Here is a 23,565-nt window from a genome sequence, read left to right as displayed (position 1 = left end):
CACTCAAACCTCAACAAGGAATCAACTATACTCCAATAAAAATTAAAAAAAAAAAAAAACCTCAACAAGCAGAACACTCAACTTTTGACCATATTGTATAGCAAAGAGACAATGTTTTATAGTAAAAAGGCATGACTATTTACTTGTGAAAGATCAAGCTTAAAAAAAAACCCTCATAAAATCCTCTTCTCTTTGTCGATGTGGAATATTTTTAGAAAAACAGCAAGGAAAGTTCACTCTATAAGACTGAGAATAATATCACCTTCAACGATGTCATGCCTTTTTTCTAAGGAGCTAACACATGCTCTAAATGTGAAAATAACAAACTCCATCTATAGCTCATTCTTTCTCATTACTTCTCACTGAGGAAGGTAAGAGAACTCTTCTCATTTCACCAGGGAGTTTAAAAATTTGATCTCACCTTTGCTGAGAGGTATAATGGCAAATATTATTTGGATTAAAAATAACCCATCTACACCCTACTACTGCATGCAATATTCTGACCTCCTACTATGCTGAATTCCACTACATACTGCTTGAGGAAATATTTTCTCACTGTTTCAAATGTACTTGGCATTTAATTCCATTGAGTGAGTTCCTATTTCTGTCATATAAAACAGAGATTAAAGAAGGAAATAATAAGACTCCAGATTCACACCTTATTTTATTAGTAGGACACCTCCTGGTTAACCTTTCTATTGTAGATGAAGTTTTCCCCAGAGCAATTACATCATGGTAAGAGGAAGGAGGGGGAGGCAGCAAGAGATGAAGGTTAGAGGAGAGTTTAATAATAAGAGAAAAAAGTTATTAACAAAAGAGAAGAGAGAGTGAGAGATAGTAGAAAAAGGTGAAGTCAAGAGGGAAAAGATGAGAGAAAAAGTAGAAAAAGATGCACGTAAGATCAGAATATTGGACCATTAAACCCTAAAAATCAAATTATAATTCCACAACCCCAAAATACAGTGATATATTAGACATTCTGGCAAAGGTGTGTCATCTGATAAAATATTTATTTTGCCAGACTTTTCTCACCTACTCACAATCTCCCGTAGTCACCTGGTCTTGAAAACTTGTAAGGTGTATGTTCCATGTTACATGGGTAAGCCTATTAGGTGATATGTCTTCCAAGTGATCATCATTACAAAAATATCCCTTGGACATCCTTCAGCAGTGATGTGGCGCCTTTGATGCCCATGGTCAGTGCTCCCCTTCACCCAACACTGTCTTCCAAGTCTTACTCCCCATTGGCCTGGTGGACATTGAGCAAAGTGGATGCACTTTTATCCAGTTTTTTCCCAGTGACATTATTCATCAGACTTATTAATACTTTGTTCTGATTACCTGGAAACTCCATTTACATTGTGGTTCTCATACTTGGCTACTAAATGGAGTCCCCTCTGCTGTAGTTTTCAATGGGGGCTCCAAGATACTAAGGAACTCTGAAGTAGTTTTACTCTTCACTTGACTTCTTTTCTCTTATGGGCTAATCTACTAATCACTGAATAAATAAAGCTCCAGTCAGAATAACTCACCCCCAAACTAAAATTTCAGTCTTTTTAGAGTCTTTGTTCAGATAATTATTTTTCTCAAAGCAAATAAACTTTAATAAGCCAAGTCACCAAACTTTTTGCACCATTTCCGAATAATTTCTCCAATAAATTTGTATTTTAAAGAAAATATTACATGCAGCAGAGTCTGTGATCTCAATTTCTCTAGTCCTGTAGTATGATCTTTTACATATAAAAATGGAAATGTCCTAGTCTTTTCTTGATTCAAGCAACCCTATGCAATGCCAGCCACAGCTTTAGCTTCCTTGGCTGTAAATTGTGGGGCTTCCTGTATGATAAGCCAATTGACAGACGTCTTCATTTGCCATAGGATCTGAGACAACTTCATTTGTGTCCTTCTTCTTGATGTCTCATATCCCTGTCGGCATCACAGCTTATTCATCTAAGATGCTTCTTCTGACGAGTGACTCTTGTTCTTCCCTGATCTCTGCTGAATAGAACATCTCTGCTATTATTATTGTGCTGGAGGGGAAACATCTGTTGTCTTCTAGTTGCTATTTGTCATCATGTTTTCTAACAGTCGCACATTTCCCACTAGAACATCAGAGCCTAGTGATATTATAGCTCTGGATGCCTTCTGTGATCTTCAGAAAACAAGCATTAAAGGGATAATTTGTTAAGCAAAACAAAGGTTCCTTCTAGACTTTGTAAGTGCTTAGAGAGTAAAGACACCTCTTAAGAAAACTTAAAATGTTTTTAAAAATTCATTCACTTTTTTAGTTCCTTTAACTCTCTCTCTCCCTCTCTTTGAACTCTTTTTAACCCAAGTTATGAATCAGAAATGTCTCCTATTTCTTAACTCTTCTCACTGTTTTTTTATTACTGTTGGAATTTTTAAAAATTTATTTATTTTATTTTTTTGGCTATGTTGGGTCTTCGTTGCTGTGTGCGGGCTTTCTTGCAGGGCAAGAGGGGGCTACTCTTCGTTGCGGTGCATGGGCTTCTCATTGCGGTGGCTTCTCTTGTTGCGGAGCATGGGTTCTAGGCGCGGGCTTCAGCAGTTGTGGTGCATGGGCTCAGTGGTTGTGGCTCGCGGGCTCTAGAGCGAGGCTTTGTAGTTGTGGCGCATGGGCTTAGTTGCTCCGCGGCATGTGGGATCTTCCCGGACCAGGGTTCAAATCCGTGTCCCCTGCATTGGCAGGCGGATTCTTAACCACTGCGCCACCAGGGAAGGCCCTGAAATTTTTATTGAGGTAAATTTGCACACAGTGTAATATATGGATCTCAAGTTTTGACAAAGGTATACATCTATGTAACCCATGCTCCCTCAAGATTATATATAATGTATTAATCACCCCAGAAAGTTCCTGATGCCGCTTGCCAGTCAATTCCTCATCTCTGAAACAATCACTAATCTAATTTCTAGCACTTTAGATAATTTTGTCTATTCTAGGTTTCATATAAGTGAAATCATACAGTAAGAACTATTTTGGGTCTGCCTTCTTTCATTCAACATAATATTTTTAAAATCCAACCATGTTGTTTCAACTATCAATAATTAATTCCTTTTTATTGCTGAGGCCACTGAATGGATGTATCATTGTTTATCCATTCTCCTGTTTATGGGTACCTGGGATGTTCCCAGTTTTGGGCTATTAGGTGTATTTCTTTTTAATTAAAAAAAATCAAGATTTCTCTCCATTCATATGGAATACTGGCAGTGTTTATATCATACTAAAATAGTTAATACATAAAAAGAAACTATGGGGGCTTCCCTGACAGTCCAGTGGTTGGGATTTCGCCTTCCAATGCAAGGGGTGCAGGTTCAATCCCTAGTCGGGAGCTAAGATCCCACATGCCTTGGGGCCAAAAAACCAAAACATGAAAAAAACAAAGGGAATATTATAACAAATTCAATAAAGATTTTTTAAAAACTATAAAAATGTAGTTGAGACACAAGTAGTAGATGCTTACGTGAAATGTTGAGATAGAGCGTATTTGTAGGTTCTTACTTTCCTTCTAAATTTAGTTATATGAGGTTTTTCTTCCTACCTTTTTTTCTTTTTGGTTGTAGGGCTGTCTCTATAGGAACAAGACCCTATCGATCCCCCTCCATCTTCAGGAGTGTAATCACACTGAATACACTTGATAACGGAGAATTGTCAGTAGTGCTGATAAGTCGGTGTGGCTCCATCCACACTCTCTCTCACCCCCTTAGGTTCAATGGCACATTTGAGCAGAAGAAGTTACTACTGTGGTTCAGAGGTCAACCTGCATGCAGGTCAGCATCAGGGCAAAGTTAAAGTGGAGAAGCCTCACTCTCATCAAGCCTAAGGCGCCACTATATTCCCATGAAGGGGTTTTGCTGTGGTCTTCATTTGTAACTTTACTTCTCATCTTTCATTCAAACAAAGCAATCAGAAGTGGCTGAGAGAATGGGAGATAAAAGGTCACTTCTCTGGCAGAGCCCCAAAGAGATCTGGGGGGCAAAGGGCAGAAGGATCCTACACTCTACATCTCAGGGAGGCAGAAGGACCATAGCGGATGAGAGCACATCAGAGCATCTCAAAGACACCCACAGTCCAGGCCCAGGAGCAGCAGAAGTTTTCATGCCCTCAAGCAGGGCTCAAAACAGAGCAATTGCCATGAAGGAGTGGTTAGGACAGGTGCGAAGGCTACCTGTGTGGACCAGTCACCAAAAACTGGATGAGATAGGGAAGACTCAGTGAGCACCTGCAGGAACAGAGGACTGGGGGACCAGAGGTGCATCCCCACCCTACCCCTTGCTTTTGAACTAATAAGCTCTCTGAAACTTAGCTACAACACCAGCAAAATGGGAGCAGGCAAGCCAAAGTTGACTGAAATTAAAGTTTTCACCACTGGTAAAAGGGGGATAGTGAAAAGAAATTAAGTTGGATTATAAAAAAAATAAAGTTTTATTTCTCTGATACCCAAGTTTGTAACTTGTAATTCATAACGGTCACACCTGCGTAAGCCTAAACAATTTCTGGAAGGACTGGCAGAAACTGGTAACAGTTGATGCCTCTAGAGGGAGGGAATCTAGATCTAGTGTAGGAAGGTTTATTTTTATTATTTTTTAATATTATTGAAATTTTCACCAAGTACATTTAATTTTTAAATCAAATCTAATATTAAACTAAGCAGAGAGACAGTACATTCAATATTGAATTGGTGTAAAAAACTTTCTTGGCTCTATTCCAACTGCCGTCATACACTTGGAATAGTAACTTGGTTGTTACGTTCATTCATAATAATAGTAGTATTGTTTTATGTTCCTTGTTTTTTGTGTACAGTCATTTGTACAGAAGATAAGAAATTTGGATATCAAAAGTTACATGAAATGAAGTGGAAAAAAAGTTGATTTCATGAGATGAAGTCAATGGAAGCAAATAAGCTGTGAGTGATTAACTTTTAAACTGATCTCTCTCCCCATCATTGCACAGACGGGACTTTAGTTTCATAATTTCTCCTTTTGCTTGTCCTTAAAAATTACAAGTTAAATAATGCATATGATGCTTTTCAAATTCCATGGAAGAAATATGCTCATAAAAGCATGTTTTGCTCTTGTGGCAAATTATTGAGTGATTACTGAGTCTCGGGAATTTGTCCAAAAGCAGCACACCAGAACACTCATGCTTCTTTCTATCTGGTGGTGAGTGGTAGTGGCAAAGAGTTATAAGTTGTCAGCAAGGATTCTCCTTTTCAGTTGCCACAAAGCTGCCCAGTGGTTTCTAATTCCATGGGGTAAAAAAATCAAAGACAATATCATAAGGGACAAAACTCACATGTCAGTATGTATACCAAGAGAACAGAGATGTCAGGAGAGTGAAAACTGCCTATGAGATTCCAAAACAACATAGGACTTTGTTACTTTATTGGAAATATTTCACTGGAATATTTGATTGTATTTGTTTCTAACTTTAGGGAGCTTATGTCTATTTTAAGGGGGCTTAAGCATCTAATACCCTCATTTTCTCTATGACTCTGCTATATTTTCATTAATATATATTCCATATATTATATAATACAGATATATTTTATTTGAAGTCCGTTTTTCATCCAAATACAGTGAGGGAAGACTTGGGGACTCATTTACATAAATTGGCTGAAGAGTATTTTAATAATAATGATTTGGGGTCATATCTGGGCTTAGGGGAGCCACGTAGACCAATGTGCAGATATTCCACAGGAGGAAGAAAGAAAGGAAAGAAGGGAGGGAGCGAGGGAGGGAAGAAGACAGGAAGGCAGGGAAGGAGAGAGAGAGAGTAAGAGAGGCGGGGAGGGAACTGATTTATACTGAGCAGCGTCAATACACCAGGCGAGGTGCCAGACCTTTTCAGGCTCATCAGACTTTAAAACAATGCTGTTACGACAGTATTTGGCTCACTTTTACTGACAAGGGAACGGAGCTCAGAGTGGTAAAGCAAGCTTTTTGCTTTTCTCAGATACCCAGCTGGCAAGTGGTTAGCTCAAGAGTCAAACCAGACCAGCCTGATCTCAAAACCCCTGCCACCTTTGTTTAACAAAGCCATCTCTCAAATGATGAGAGCTTCATGGTTTTTTTTTTGTTTGTTTGTTTTTTGTTTTGTTTTGTTTTGTTTTTTTAATCTTAAAGAGGCTAGATGAAGGAGATTGTGGGCAATAAGGGATAAAGTAAAATTACTCTGAAGCACATTTGATAGAAGACAGAAGTATGTGGCTTTTTAAAGTTAATAAAAGGTTTTTTAAAACATTAAGAAAAACCATAGCTTAAGTAAAAGGGACATAAAATCCATAACTTCGGTCAAGAAAGCATCTATCAGATAAGTCATGAAAATGGGTGAAGCAAAATCAATCATGTTTTATTGATTTTAAAAACAGAATTTGGACCACATAAAAGTCACATTTTGTATTTGTCAAGAAAACTCACTGAAGAAAATGAATTAGCTTGACAGAAATGAACTTGCCTTGAAAGAAACAATCATCTGATAACATTTATACTAATGGGATATAAAAAAGCCAAAAGTGAGGAGAACTAGAGAATTTTTCTTGGGTAAAACTAATGCTTAGAAAGTTCTTTTTTTTTTTTTTTTTGGCTTTTTCTTAAAAAAGATTTTCAATTTATTTTAGGAAATTTATATTTAGGATATGTTCAGAGGGAAGTGAAATTTTGTTGATAAATTATTTCTTTAAATGGCATATCAATTTTAAGACTTTATATCTCTGTCTAGTCTGATTTTTTTGTGTATTTACATTCTCTAGATCTATATTTCTTTCTAGAAAAGATATAAAAAGTTTCTCTGTCTATATTTAAGCACCAACACTCTCTAAATCTGTATGTCATCTTCAACTGTCAGGTCAAGGACCACTTTCTCCAAGAAACTCTCACCAGAGTCATCCCTCCTTTTTCAGAACTGCAGTATGCTATATGTAATCCTCTATTACACTTAAGGATTTCTATCCTGGATTATAAGCTTTTTAAAAATATGTTTTTAGTGTCTCCTCTACAGAACTATAAGCTATTTGAGAGAAGGAACCACATCCCTTTTTAATGTACTATATAAATAAAATAATTACTGCTTGATATTTGTTGAACAATGAAAATAAGGAAAAGCAAATGAATATCATACTCTGACATTTGAGGATGAAATGGTTTTATTCTCTTTCTAGTCTTGAGTATTGCTTGGATTTTGGTTGCAACTTGATTACATTAGAGTCTCTAATTTATCTTGAACTCTTAATCGTGTACACAAAAACATTTAGCACCACAGAAAATCCACATTCATATACTCTCTCAAATTACGCAGACTATAGGTCTGGGTGGATAGATGCATTTCTCCAAAATCAGCAAAAATACAACAAACTGCCAACAAATTCGTGCATCCATTTATGTGTTCAACAAGTTTCTAATGAATGCATTTTGGTTCATTATTTCTTTGCCCTCCAAAATCCCATGGAGTTGCCCCTAAACAGTCTTGGAAGGAAAGACTGGAGTATAAATGAGGTAACCCAATAACATAGAAGTTATTTGGAAGTATGACTCAAATCATCTATAATTTTCAGATAAACCACTTCCCTTCTTTCGTTTGGCAAAATGCAATTATTAGACATTGTAAAGCATAATGTTTTCTATGTAAAGAACTTGTACAACTGAAAAAAAACAACTGATCACACCCATGGCTTTGAGGGGCAACTAGATTCAGTTCTTAAAGAAGTCAAGAAATAGACATTCTTCAGCTAGGTGCTTTGTGACCACCTAGAGGGGTGGGATAGGGAGGGTGGGAGGGAGACGCAAGAGGGAGGAGATATGGGGATATGTGTATATGTATAGCTGATTCACTTTGTTATAAAGCAGAAACTAACACACCATTGTAAAGCAATTATACTCCAATAAAGATGTTAAAAAAAAATAAAATAAAATCATCATGCTGAATTGGAAAAAAAAAAAAAAAAGAAATAGACATTCTGCTGGCGACAGTAAGCCCAGTTCCCTAGTTGAACAATTCTCACTGATACCTTAGAGCTAAAGAGCAATTTCATTTTATGTAAACTACTCCAAAGGAGCAGTCAGAATCACTTTTTTAATTTAAAAAAATTTTTTTGCATTATACAGACCAAAGTGAGGCATGTTCCTATAACTTACCATATGTTTGGATTCAATTCCTTTTGGTGGTAGGAGTCAAAGTCATCTCGTAGGATAATGCTGTCGCTATGAATTTCAGCTAAAAGAAGAACAAAAATTTAGAAAAGGATTATACTAAACAATAGATTTAGCTACATAAAAGAGTCAACATGCTGCATTTATGAGGAATAACAGTATTTTAAATTAAAACTGGATTTTAAATGAGCAGATGATTATATTTGCTTTGTCCCTAAACTACTAAGTGAAAGAGTAACTCTGTTGTTTAGAAGTCTGGAAACCAGAGCCCCCAAAGAGAACCCTACCAAGGTGTCACCAGGCTGCAGAGGTGGGAAGACCAAGGTCAGCACTAACCTACAAGGAGATGTCACCCAAGACTTGCCCCTCATAGCTCGACACACCCAGAACAAGGTCAGTGTCTAACTCATTTTAGAGCATTGAAGGGAACAGAACATTGTGACTATTTATTGTCAGCTAACATTGCTGGTATTTACTAACCCATTTCCTCTTCTCTTCCTTACTATCCCTCTTGCCCTGGCTTGCTTTCTCTCATTTCCTATATTCACTCATTTTGTACTTAATGTGTTTCAAATTGTTAACATTTTCCCCCCTTAGAGCTGCACAGGAGAAATTATCTACATGAATAAGTAAAACTCCCAAATAAAGTCATGTTAGAAGTCAGGAAGAATGCCAGGGAACCATCCATAGTCTTATATATATTATCGTTACACTTGAGATTGTATTAAATACTTATTTTTAAGCTACAGAAGAACTCGGGTCATGCCAAAAGCAAAGAATGTTTTCATAAACTGTAGAGTATGTGATATTTCCACTGAATAGAGGGTGGACAAGTAAAAACAATTTCATGACCAACTACCATGTAAGTAGGCTCATTTTTAAGGTTGTATGAGGAATGATAATTATTTCTACTCGAGTTGTTAAAAAATGAATTTAGTGCTCAAAAAACCTCCTCATCTGATTCCCATGGTTTGCTTGGGAAATTTGTTTCAGCTAATATAAATTCTCTGGGTCTGTATAAATTTGTTAGGACTAGTCTACACATGCTTTTCGGGAAAATTAAAATCATATGATTTGATTAATAAAACATAACCCAAATTTTTTATTTTTTTCAAAAGTGACATTTTACCCTTTTTTGGGGGGCTCACTTGAATATAATTCACTGAAATCACTGGGTAATTAAAATCACCTCCAAATATCAGGAAGCACACTTCTACATTCTCTTTGCCACCTGCAGCCATCCTCACCCTCTTTATACCGGGTATGCCAGCAGGTAAGCACATAACGAAGTCCAGGAAACCAGTGAATCAGCATGTATTGAGAGAAATGGCTGTTCAGACTCGAAGCCTTAGGCCTGACAATAGGGAGAATATGGATTTACACTGGAGAGAACACCGTGATGTCTTCTGTGCATGGGAGTGATTTAATGACTCCTCTGAGCAATTAGATGCAGTGCCTGAAATGCCTACAGGGTACCGCTCTCTCAAATACCTAACCTGGTCGAGGCTCAGCTGGGCCACTGCGGGTCACCAGCCTGCCTCGGCTGCTAGAAGGCATGCTTCTAAGTGCTTGCGTTCATCTGCCAAAGAAGAGGAGCCCCAAGCTGTAGCATTACATAAAAGTAGAGCTTCTCAAGGCAGATTTTCCAAAGAGAAAAATAAATTAATTGGGTTTACAGGTTGAAAGAGAAAGCCCAAGAGACAAATACTGACCCATCTGCAAGTCCCACAGTGAGAGACATCTGAAAAAGCTGGAGCCAGCTAGGATGACTTCTTTTCATTTTTATTAAATAGTGTGTGTAGGAAACTGCTTTTAAAATAAGTCTTCACTGTCACCTATGAGAAATTTAACTCTTAAAGATTATTTGCTTTCTAGAGATTTTTTTACAAAGCCATGGGTAAGCCTCTATGGTTATTTGTTCATGTATTTATTTCTTTACAAACATTATTATATCCTTGACTATATACTTTACAAATATGAATTCATTTAATCCTCATAACAACCATAGGAGGTAGGTACTATTATGACTTCCATTTTATAGATGAGGAAACTGAGGGACAGAGAGGTTAAATAACCTGCCCAATATCACGTTGCTAGCAAGTGGTGAAAGTGAGATAAATCCAGTTGGTTTGGCTTCAAATCTGTGCTATTAACCACTATACAACCCTGCCTCAAGAACTGTGGCCCACTAAGTACACGGCAGAATGAAAAGATCATGAGAAAAATGAGAGGTGGCAACTTTACATGGTGCCATTAAAAAAAGCATTTAGTTATTTAAACAACCTCATTTTAATTTTTGAAGAAATGGCCAAATTATTTCTCTTTTTACAACCCAGTACTACTTTGAGCAGATATCTCAGACCTGAAATAATCTCAACTCCTCCATACTCATAGCTCCTTGCCCATTGCCTCCATGCTCTACTATTTATGATGGGTAGGAGCTCTGGGGAAATTTCAGCATTAGAACACTGTGGCAAAAGATCACACTCAACAGGATCCCAAGGATAAATGTACTAACAGGTTCAGAAGTCCCTCCATTAGCCCCAGCTGGGCAGCTGTATCACCTCATAAGGTGAGGTCCCGGGTTCAAGCATAATCTGGACCTGAGTCTGATATCAGTGAATGATCAGCGAATCAGAGAGGGCAGAGAGTTTCCTCACCTCTGTATCACCTGCTCACATGGCAGAGGAGTGAAACAAGTAGATCTAGTACTAGGGTCAGTGACATCGGGGTCTCAAACACTTACCTAGATGCGGGTGCATAGTGGCCTCTGTTGGAGCTGGACCGAGAGAGAAAAAGGGAAAGATGATTGATTAGCAACAAGAGCAAAATCCATTAATAAATAATCACAAACACAGTTACAAAACTTAGTCATACTAAACAAATTAAATGGCTAGATAGAACCTTTTTAGAGGAGTAAGAAGAAAATGCCAATTAACATCCTAAAATAAGACGGCCAACTCACTATTCATTATATTTAAAAGTCAAAGTGAAAAGTAGAACCCCTTACATACAGGGCAGTTATTTATTATGCAAGTTTAGTCAGGTATCCCTTGAAACACGCAATATAAATGTGATGTGAGCACCCATTACATGCCATGGGCTGTTGTGGGTGTGAGGTATAGAGACAAAAAGCACCATCCTTGCCCTCAAAGAGCTTACCATCTGGTGGAGACAACTACAATATAGTGTAATAAGTGCTATGGGAGAGTGTTCAGAGGTCCTGGGGTGAAAAGGGGGACAAGGGAGGGATACTAATTCCAGGCTGCCCAGGAGAAGAGGGTTGTCAGGAGAGGCTGCTGAGTTTTGAAAGACTAGCAGGAGGAAGATAGGTGGGGAGATGTGCTTCTTTCTGGAGTGAAAGTGAAATGGCATTGAGAGGTAAGAGAGAACTGCCTTTTACAAGAACCACAATTTCAGCATGACTAGAAGGAAGTTTAAGAGGAGGGGGTGGAAAAGTGAAGTTGGCAAGATTGGGAGGCCAAGATCATGGAATTGACTGTTAAGGAATTTGGATTTTACCATGGAAGCATGATGATCTCCTGAACATTTATCAGCAAAGGAGTGCGTGTTCAAATATGCATTTTACAAAAGGGCACTCTGATAAGAGTTAGGAAATAAGGGACACTGGCCAATTAATACTTTGGTTATGTTTTTTTCTCAAAGGACTTCCAAATCTATGAAGAAATATTGCCAATCACTATCTAAAAATTAGAACTTAAAATCTTTTACATTCATTAAAGAAGAACTTCAGCTGGATATTAAAAAAATTAGTTTCTATCATGATGGTCAGTGCTTCAGTTATGTTAGATGAAAAATCCAGACTTAAGAGCATTTTAAAACTAGAGACTGATGTTTGTCTTACTGCTGCATACCAACATATTATATATATTGAAAATACTTGTGCTCAGTTTTATGAAGTAGATTCTGTGGAAAGTGTCACAGATACAGTTGTTAGAATACACATGCAAATGCTCTGAATCATCACGAGTTTACAGAAATCAAGAAAAAAAAAAAAAAACCCAGAAGAAAAATTTAATGATTTTGTGTTTTACGCCAAAGGTTATTGGTTATGAGGAGTTTTACAAGGATTCACTGAACTGTTAACTCTAAGATTTTTTTGAAACAAAAGGAATAATTGCCAATTACCCAATAACCAATGACAAAAACAAGGCACACAGATGCACGTTCCCTCACTAATATCACACTACTTATGAGTGAACTGAACTTGAAGCCTCAAGGAAAGCAAGAGTTTACTTGCAAGGTAGTTGGAAAACTTCAGAGAATTCATGTTGAAATTGAAACCTCCAACATACAAATAAATAATAATTTTACATATTTTCCTAATATGATCTATATGCAGACTTTAATTGCAATTGACAATTTTCTAAATTGTCTGCAAAAAACTCCAAAAATATTTGAAGAATTTCTTGTTGATATTGATAATTTTGGAGTTGCTTTTCAACTTATGTAATATCCCTGTGAATCCCATGTTAATAATACTAGGCTGACACAAGAGTAAATGAATTTACTTGGACAGACATAGTTTTCAAACTGACATGTTTTTGTACCAAAGTTAAATCAGCTCTTCTGAAAAAAGATGGACAAATCTTGTTAAGGTGGGTGTGGATATTAAAGGAAAATAATTTTTTTATATTCGACTCAGTTATTGGAAGACCTTTAAGTAGGTATGGAATACTTTGATATGTGAATCCAGTTTTCAAAGGTAAAATTTACAGAATCTTAATACAGGGCTCTGCTGGTGGCGCAGTGGTTAAGAATCCGCCTGCCAATGCAGGGGACATGGGTTCGAGCCCTGGTCCGGGAAGATCCCACATGCCATGGAGCAACTAAGCCTGTGCACCACAACTACTGAGCCTGTGCTCTAGAGCCCGTGAGCCACAACTATGGAGCCCACTTGCCACAATTACTGAAGCCTGCATGCCTAGAGGCCATGCTCTGCAACAAGAGAAGCCACCACAATAAGAAGCCCGCACACCACAACCAAGAGTAGCCCCTGCTTGCCGCAACTAGAGAAAGCCCTCGCGCAGCAATTAAGACCCAACACAACCATAAATAAATTTATTTATTTATTTAATTTTTTTTTAAAAGATCTTAATACAGACCAAGTATTCCAATACTTAAGATGTGCTGTAATACTACCATATATAAAATAAACAACAAGGTCCTACTGTATAGCACAGGGAACTATAGTCAGTATCCTGTAATAACCTATAATGGAAAATAATCTGAAAAAGAGTGTGTATGTATATATATGTGTGTGTGTGTATATATATATATGGAACTGAATCACTGTTGTACACCAGAAACTAATACAACATTGTAAATCAACTATACTTCAATTAAAAAATGTGCTTTAACTGTAAAATACAGATCAGATTTCAGATAATGAGTGCAAAACTGTAAAATATCTCAATTTTATATCGATTATATTATATTGAAATACTTAGTATTTATATAGTCCGTGTGAATTAAACTGCATTATTAAACTTACCTTTTTTTTGGTTTCATTTTTTAAATGTGGCTTCTAGAATATTTAAAATTACACCTGTGGCTCACATTATACTTCTATTGGACAGTTCCAAGAGCTAGGAGGGATATCTGTACTGTTCATCAATTAAGGAAGCATTATCATACAGGAGGTGGTGAAGTCATGGAAGCAGACCAGCATGTCACTCAGAGAGAGCATAGGGGAAAAAAAAAAAAAGAGTGAAATGAAGAGGTAAATGTGCATTTCAGGGACTGGTAGAACAGGAGCTAGCAAAGGAGACCAAGAAGGAGTGCATTTCATTACGGATATAAGGAAAAGAGAGAGTTTTAAGAGAGAAGAGGGTTAAAGGAGAGGCCAAAATAATCCTAATAAAGCTGGTATCTACTGAGAATATCCTGTTACCAAGGCACAGTGTTAAGCAGGGTCTGTAGATGAACCCAGGGTATTTGGCCTCAGTGGCAACTCTCTCAACTACTGTACAAACTACTTTTTCAAGAAGGTTCACTGCAAAGACAAGAAATGAGATTTTGTAGCACCTAACAAGGGACTTGGACCAAAGGGATGTTTTGTTTGCTGTGTTTCTTAGGATATCATAGTTTGCTGTGTTTCTTAGGATATCATATCATTTTACCATGTCCAATATTGGTAGCGAAGAATAAACTTTCTTCTCAAGTGCACACGGAATGTTCTCCAGAATAGATCACATTTTGGGTCACAAATCAAACCTTGGAAAATTTAAGAAAACTGAAATCGTATCAAGCATCTTTTCTGACCACAACACTATGAGATTAGAAATCAATTACAGGGAAAAAACAGTAAAAAACACAAATACATGGAGGCTAAACAGTGTGCTGCAAAATAACCAAGAGATCACTGAAGAAATCAAAGAGGAAATCAAAAAATACCTAGAAACAAATGACAATGATAAAATGACGATCCAAAACCTATGGGATGCAGCAAAAGCAGTTCTAAGAGGGAAGTTCATAGCAATTCAAGCTCACCTCAAGAAACAAGAAAAACCTCAAATAAACAATCTAAGGTTACACCTAAAGCAACTAGAAAAAGAAGAACAAAGAAAACCCAAAATTAGTAGAAGTGAAGAAATCATAAAGATCAGAGCAGAAATAAATGAAATAGAAACAAAGAAGACAATAGCAAAGATCAATAAAACTAAAAGCTGGTTCTTTGAGAAGATAAACAAAATTGATAAACCTTTAGCCAGACTCATCAAGAAAAAAAGGGAGAGGACGCAAATCAATAGAATTACACATGAAAAAGGAGAGATTACAACTGACACCGCAGAAATACAAAAAGATCATAAGAGACTACTACAAGCAACTATATGCCAATACAATGGACAACCTGAAAGAAATGGAAAAATTCTTGGAAAAGCACAACCTTCCAAGATTGAACCAGGAAGAATTAGAAAATATAAACAGATCAATCACAGGTAATGAAATTGAAACTATAATTAAAAATCTTCCAACAAACAGAAGTCCAGGGCCAGATGGCTTCACAGGCGAATTCTATCAAACATTTAGAGAAGAGTTAACACCTATCTTTCTCAAACTCTTCCAAAAAATTGCGTAGGGAGGAACACTCCCAAACTCGTTCTATGAGGCCACCATCAGATACCAAAAGCAGACAAAGATATCACAAAAAAAGAAAATTATAGACCCATATCACTGATGAATATAGACACAAAAATCTTCAACAAAATACTAGCAAACAGAATCCAACAACACATTAAAAGGATCATACACCACGATCAAGTGGGATTTATCCCAGGGATGCAAGGATTCTTCAATATATGCAAAACAATCAATATGATACACCATATTAACAAATTAAAGAATAAAAACCATATGATCATCTCAATAGATGCAGGAAAAGCTTTGAACAAAGTTCAACACATATTTATGATAAAAACTCTCCAGAAAGTGGGCATAGAGGGAACCTACCTCAACATAAAAAAACCATATACAACAAACCCATGGCAAACATCATTCTCAATGGTGAAAATCTGAAAGCATTTCCTCTAACATCAGGAAAAAGACAAGGATGTCCACTCTTGCCACTATTATTTAACATAGTATTGGAAGTGCTAGCCACAGCAATCAGAGAAGAAAAAGAAATAAAAGGAATACAAATTGGAAAAGAAGTAGTAAAACTCTCACTGTTTGCCAATGACATCATACTTTACATAGAAAATCCTAAAGATGCCACCAGGAAAGTACTAGAGCTAATCAATGAATTTGGTAAGGTTGCAGGATACAAAATTAATGCACAGAAATCTCTTGCATTCCTATACTCTAACAACGAAAGATCAGGAAGAAAAATTAAGGCAACAATCCCATTTACCATCGCAACAAAAAGAATCAAATACCTAGGAATAACCCTACATAAGGAGGCAAAAGACCTGTACTCAGAAAACTATAAAACACTGATGAAAGAAATCAAAGATAACATAAACAGATGGAGAGATATACCATGCTCCTGGATTGGAAGAATCAATATTGTGAAAATGACTATACTACCCAAAGCAATCTACAGGTTCAATGTAATCCCTATCAAATTACCAATGGCATTTTTCACAGAACTAGAACAAGAAATATTACAATTTGTATGGAAACACAAAACACCCCAAAGAGCCAAAGCAATCTTGAGAAAGAAAAATGGAGCTGGAGGAATCGGGCTCCCTGACTTCAGACTATAGTACAAAGCTACAGTAATCAAGTCAGTATGGTACTGGCACAAAAACAGAAATATAGATCAATGGAACAAGATAGAAAGCCCAGAGATAAACCCATGCACATATGGTCACCTTATCTTTGATAAAGGAGGCAAGAATATACAATGGAGAAAACACAGCCTCTCCAATAAGTGGTGCTGGAAAAAATGGACAGCTACATGTAAAAGAATGAAATTAGAACACACCCTAATATCATACACAAAAATAAACTCAAAATGGATTAAAGACCTAAATGTAAGGCCAGGCGCTATAAAACTCTTAGAGGAAAACATAGGCAGAACACTCTCTGACATAAATCACAACAAGGGATTTGACCCACCTCCTAGAGTAAGGGAAATAAAAACAAAAATAAACAAATGGGACCTAATGAAACTTAAAGGTTTTGCACAGCAAGGGAAACCATAAATAAGATGAAAAGACAACCCTCAGAATGGGAGAGAATATTTGCAAATGAAGCAACTGACAAAGGATTAATCTCCAAAATACACAAGCAGCACATGCAGCTCAATATCACAACAACAGACAACCCAGTCCAAATACGGGCAGACGACCTAAATAGACATTTCACCAAAGAAGACATACAGATGGCCAAGAGGCACATGAAAAGATGCTCCACATCACTAATTATTAGAGAAACACAAAACAAAACTACAATGAGGTGTCACCTCACACCGGTCAGAATGGCCATCATTAAAAAATCTACAAACAACATATGCTGGAGATGGTGTGGAGAAAAGGGAACCCTCCTGCCTTGTTGGTGGGAATGTAAATTGATACAGCCACTATGGAGAACAGTATGGAGGTTCCTTAAAAAACTAAAAATAGAACTACCATATGACCCAGCAATCCCACTACTAGGCATATACCCTGAAAAAGCCATAATTCAAAAGGAGACATGTACCACAATGTTCTTTGCAGCACTATTTACAATAGCCAGGACATGGAAGCAACCTAAATGTCCATCAACAGATGACTGGATAAAGAAGATGTGGCACATATATATAATGGAATATTACTCAGCCATAAAAAGGAACAAAATTGAGTTATTTGTAGTGAGGTGGATGGACCTAGAGTCTGTCATACAGAGTGAAGTAAGTCAGAAAGAGAAAAACAAATACCGTATGCTAACACATATATATGGAATTTAAAAACACAGTATGGATGAACGTAATGGCAGGGCAGGAATAAAGATGTAGACGTAGAGAACAGACTTGAGGGCACAGGGATGAGGAAGGGGAAGCTGGGATGAAGTGAGAGCATAGCACTGACATATATACACTGTCAAATGTAAAATGGATGGCTAGTTGGAAGTTGCTGCATAGCACAGGGAGATCAGCTCGGTGCTTTGTGACGACTTAGAGGGATGGGATAGTGAGGGTGGGAGGGAGGCTCAAGAAGGAGGGGATATGGGGATATATGTATACATATAGCTGATTCACTTTGTTATACAACAGAAACTAACACAACATTGTAAAGCATTTATACTCCAATAAAGGTGTGAAAAATATAAACAAAACAAAACAAAACAAAAAAACCCATTATCTTGATCACGCATTCCAGCCCTTATTTTTACAGCATGCAGAACTGCTGTTATGTGCATTAAGCATATGTCTTTTATCCCAAGAAGAAATAAGTTCCTCAAAGGCATAAAATATGCCCACTCAACACACCAGCCTAAGCTGGTAACAGATTTTCAATAAATACTTAATTGAATTGAACGCTACCTTCCTCCTTAGTTGTTATGTATTTTATGATATTTTGGAAAATAAATAACTGAAGATCCAAACCTTTGAAAAATGCCAAAATACAATGTTGTCAAAAGATCCTTCAGTATAAGTAGTCTGGGCAGCTTAAACACCCAATTAATGTCCACTTGGATTTAATTTAACTCAACAAACTTAAATCATGTTTTCAATCACTAGTTAGGAAGACTCAATATTTTTAAAAAATGTATCCACTGTCTGAGATAACTAAACATTATTTCCTCAAAAACAGGAACACAGCACACATTAAACTTGGTGAAATGAAAAGTAGAAATTTCCTTGAAAAATATTCACACATATATGGTGTAAGTAGGGTCCAAAATCTAGTAAACTAATGGGCCTGGGAAGCTTATTTTAATCATCTCTCAGTAAGTAACTATATCAATCTAGTTTTATAAAGTATAAGAGAATTTTTTAAGCTTGTAGGAAGTTCACCATCTTTTCTACGTTTATCGTGAAAAATGTACCATAGAAAAAATAGAATAAGTAGCCTGAAGAAGTATAATATAGCTCAACGTCATTTATTACACTCCCACTTGGATACTACCTGCTTTGCCTCATCCTACTGACACAGATGAATTATTAAGATCCTGAATTATGTGAATTTGGCAAAAAGGTCTTTACTCTTTCCTTTATTAAATATAAAATGCATGCGTCAGAGCAGTCCTAATTTGTCAACTTTCCAGTGCTTACCCAGTGGCATATCTCCAAGTATACCCTTCCTGCTCCATTGCCATTGAACTGATTCATCTCTCTAGTTTGTTTGAATGTTTTTATATCAACATTTTGTTGGTCTGTTACTGATTCTCTGCCTCTCCAAGGACTCTAGCCTGCCTCCACCCCACCACCACTTTGGTCCAATTTCACAGTTCCTTTGAATCTGAAATTGCATGACTGACACTAGCTACCATATAAAGTTGCCAAATGGCTTAAACTGGGAAGCTTTGTTTCTAAGAATGAGAGACAATAAAAATGCTCCTAAAGAAGTAGGCTTTGGCTTTGGAGAAAATAGGATACAACACACCTTTAACAGAAGTAAAGGTTTCTTCCAGGTGTCTCTGCATTGTGATAAGAAGACCAGGTCAGACGATGACCACAGATGGACACAGGGGAGGATGCACTGGCAGTGAGGGCCCTGGTAGTTGTCAGAGGGGATTGAACTGGAGAGAGGGGAAGATAGCTTGGAGTGGTTCTGTACCCAGAGAGGTGACTGAGGGGAAGTTTCATAATATGGTCCTGATTTAGCTTCACTGGTGAGACCCATAAGACTATATATATAAAGGCTGGACAGAACTTTACACTGTGAGGTACTCACTTTTTATTCTAACACCGAGCTGTTAACAAATCTGGATATTTCTAGATTCACGAAAACAATTAGTTGTACATCCTACACTATAGAAAAAATTCACTCCTGAGAAAAATACCAGGATTTCATTTTGGTTTACACAAACCATTGATTAGTTATGAAATCATTTATCTTCCCATAAATGTTGGGGCAATTCAGATTAATATGAAGTTTCTACCAATAACTTGTAAACTCTCATAAACAATGCAACGGTTAGAGGTGAAACTTTCAGTGGTGTTTTAGAATTAAAGTACAATGATCATGGGATACCATATCTTGCAGGTGGATTTCATTGATCACTCCAAGGAGCTCCATGAGTATTGGCAATGGATAAATAAATCCAACTCATAATTCTGAATATCTATTTATTTTTACGAATCCTAGGCAAGATGACAACATCTATGTTAACAGATGACACAACATAAAGAGTAAATAGATTCATGTTTCAAAGAACTCTAGATCTCATTCAAAATATTAGCACATCTTTGTAATCTTTACCCACAAAGTTAATGTCATTGAAATCCACAAAAATTTAAAGACTATGTCCTTTGTAAAGCTTGACAACTTCAAGTAACCAGACTAAATTGGAAATTGAACTTAAGTTGTATCTTGATAACTTAAGGAGTATGCCAATGTCATCAAAATGAATCAACTTAGTCAAAACCACAGATATAATACAAAATGCTAAACAGGCAAGTTAAAATGAAGATTCTACTTTGCTTAAAAAAATAAAGTAAAAGCAAGCCAACAGAATGTAAGAATCATGATGGTAATCTCACTAAAGCCTCCATGTTTTTTAAAAGCATGTTTCCAGCAAAGCATTAGGAATGAAAGCATGGCATACTCTGACTTGGTTTTAGTTGAAAAAGCCAAACACCTTTAAAACTTTAAAATTATCAACACAAATTGGTAGCAATTTTCCCAGGAAAGTATTAAAAAAATGAGGATCTATGTAATTTCATTAGTCAAATATCTCCTGAAAGCAGGTAAACAAGAAAAAAAATGGGAAACTTTTAACGCTTTAAGCATAATACAGTCCTTTCATAGATAGGTAATAAATGTTCTTAAGAGTCAAAATCACTCATAACTGTGCACTAACAATTTATTTTTCCAGATTCCTTTCAGTGTTTGTGATGGTGCCACTTAAAAGTTATTTGGGGACTTCCCTGGTGGTGCAGTGGTTAAGAATCCGCCTGCCAGTGCAGGGGACACGGGTTCGATCCCTGGTCTGGGAAGATCACACATGCCGCGGAGCAACTAAGCCCATGTGCCACAACTACTGAGCCTGCACGCCACAACTACTGAAGCCCGCGCACCCTAGAGCCTGTGAGCCACATCTACTGAGCCCACGTGCTGCAACTATTGAAGCCCGTGCGCCTAGAGCCTGTGCTCCACAACAAAGAGTAGCCCCCACTCGCTGCAACTAGAGAAAGCCCGCACACAGCGACGAAGACCCAACGCAGCCAAAAAAAATTTTAATTAATTAATTAATTAATTTTTAAAAAGTTATTTGTCTTCCAAATTCTGTAGTAGGACCCATCCAGGTTATTTGTTTTGGTAAAATACAAAGGTTTACATCAATAATGAATATTCTAGGTCTTTGCTTAGTCAAACATTTTCCTAGATGCTAGGGTATTATTAAATGACCTGAATATTAGGTATATAATTTCTCTAACGTTTCATGGGCTATGTAAAGAAGAGAAGAATGGATCTTTTTAATTGATAAGCTGATATAGTTGAAAATAAAAGAAACCTGAATCATTATTTTCAGAAGACACTTTAAAATTTCTTTGAAAAAATATATTCCTTGGAGAGCTTCCCTTTTACTTAGCTGTGCTATTCTTGAAATGGTTTATTAATCTCCATGAGTAATAAGAAAAAGACTGGAATTGCCTTGAATGAATACAAGAACTCATACTAATGCAAATTTGATAAAGATAATTATGCCAGGAATAGTGAATGTGAATGATTATTATGTGAAACAACTGTAAAGAGACCCCACTTACAAACAAGACAGTCAATTCACATCATAGAGATTGAGGAGGTCTAACCTGAAAAAAAGTAAATTCGGTAGCAAAGTTTTCAAAGAAAAATATGCTTCCTGGTCTCTTTAAACAAGACTATTATTTATCTGTTTAAAATACAAGTACAAAAAGCATGTACTGACACTTTGTTGAGTAAATGAAAAAAAGCACTCAGCCCACATATGTTAACACACCTGTGTGCTGGTGCTGGTTCTAGAGTTGGCAAGAGTTGAACTTACTAAGGAATATGTTTACTTTTTTGGAGGGTGAGATATATTTTTAAAAGCTCATTATTTTCCACTCACTGTAAATTAATCTGACCTTCACTACAATATGAAAATAACCAGTAATCAATCCCTTTCCAAACTTTTAAACACAACTAATGTTAAATATCTATTGTTTGGCACTAGATAGAGTTACTCCGTCAATACTGCCTTTCATTTACTAAATATATTTTCTCTATTATCTCCAATTATAATTAATAATGTGTCCTTATGACACTAGCAACAGAGCACTTGCTGAACTTTGCAGATATTCAAATTCAATGGAAGATCAGAAAATTTCTGTAAACTTCAACAGGAAGCAATTGATTTCATTTGGATCTTAGAGCTCACAGCCATGCTTTTCTTAATTACATTCTAACAGGTTAAATCTTTGGGTGTTTTTAGAAAATATCACAAACATGGATCATTATATGGTTTCTCAATATTAAATTGAAGCAGAAATTCTTCCTATCATCAATTCAATTTGTCCAAGAGACAAATTACACGCTGAAAGTAAAGAAAAGCTTCATTTCTTAAAAAGCATTTCTGTGTTTATGCTCTTTCAAAGGTTGAGGTCACCAGCATCTCATGAGGTCACAGCAACCTAAAATAAGCAAAAGAATGGGGTCGTGTTTAACTCCTCCAAAGGCTGTTCTTTTAACAAAAGTGTTTTTCTTTCAAATGGCTTATTTTGGAGGAAACTTTTGAGTAATCATGTGACCCCAAAATATATTTTGGCCAATTTGTTCAATAAATTATTCACTGCAAAGGATGGAGATTTCAATATGCTGGGCAGAAAAAGAAAGGAATGTCTGGAAACAAATTGAGGGAGTGGTTAATGAGCTTTGTGTTAATATTACTGATTATTTTTTTAAAAAGCCTTTGAGTCACGCAAGCACTATATGGCTGATGATAGGCATTTCTTACAAATATAGGTATTATGTTATGGTAACTATAGCTCCTGAATCATTTTAGAATTCAAAGGCCCTAGGTAGTTTTGCCTCAGGTATCTCTTCACCTAATTTGAAATTCAAATGTATGAAACTTCCAAAGCTAAATATGACAAATTAGACACAGTCTGTGAAGTTACCATTTAATGAGCTATGAACCTAGACTTTCATCTCCCCAGGAATAATTTCTTTATTACTCTTTGTATTTTATTGCAATAAAGCACCATTTGACCTTCAAGTATGATAATTAAGCTTCCAAAAATGTTATAAATTTAGAGTGAGAATAGTTCTCCCTGTGTTCAGGAATATACTTATGATCAGTAAAAAAGATTACTTAATATTTAAAGACAGCTAAATTATACACAGAAACAGCAATATTAGAAAGTATTTTTCTCTTCCCTTCCTCTCCCATATCCCATCTCAATTTGAATTGTGTCTCATAACAACTTATGATCACTCATATTCTAAAATATATGGAATAGGTACAAAACTAAAATATATCTTTATAACCTACAACTGGGGGAACAGAGAACTCTTTCAGGTAAGACTTATTCTACTAGGAGCTGTCAATAATGAGATCTTAAACACTAAAACTTGTGACTCATTGTCTTGCCATGCTCGTGCCTTCACCTTTTCTAGGGGAGATACTCATATATTTTTTCAAAACTTTGCCTATGTTATGAATAAAATCTTAAGTGAAAAATCAGAATGTAAAACAATTCAGAATATCATCTGAATTGTTTGTGAAGAGATGGAGATGATACATTCAAGATGAACTTGAAGAGATGAA

General features: G+C 36.4%; 1 protein-coding gene across 1 annotated transcript in view; it reads right to left on the bottom strand.

Moving 5' to 3' along the window:
• Positions 1 to 23,565, bottom strand: part of RELN (reelin) — a 535,801-nt gene that overhangs the window by 263,918 nt on the left and 248,318 nt on the right. The window contains exons 5-6 of the mRNA XM_061197622.1: positions 10,913 to 10,945; positions 8,152 to 8,230 (exon numbers count right to left, since the gene is read on the bottom strand). Of these exons, the coding sequence (XP_061053605.1) occupies positions 8,152 to 8,230; positions 10,913 to 10,945 (112 nt within the window). The remainder of the gene's footprint in view (positions 1 to 8,151; positions 8,231 to 10,912; positions 10,946 to 23,565) is intronic.

This window comes from Eubalaena glacialis, chromosome 8 (genome assembly GCF_028564815.1).
Source record: "Eubalaena glacialis isolate mEubGla1 chromosome 8, mEubGla1.1.hap2.+ XY, whole genome shotgun sequence".
NCBI lineage: Eukaryota > Metazoa > Chordata > Mammalia > Artiodactyla > Balaenidae > Eubalaena > Eubalaena glacialis.
Note: the sequence above shows the minus strand (reverse complement) of the source record. Positions and strands in the feature narration are given on the sequence as shown.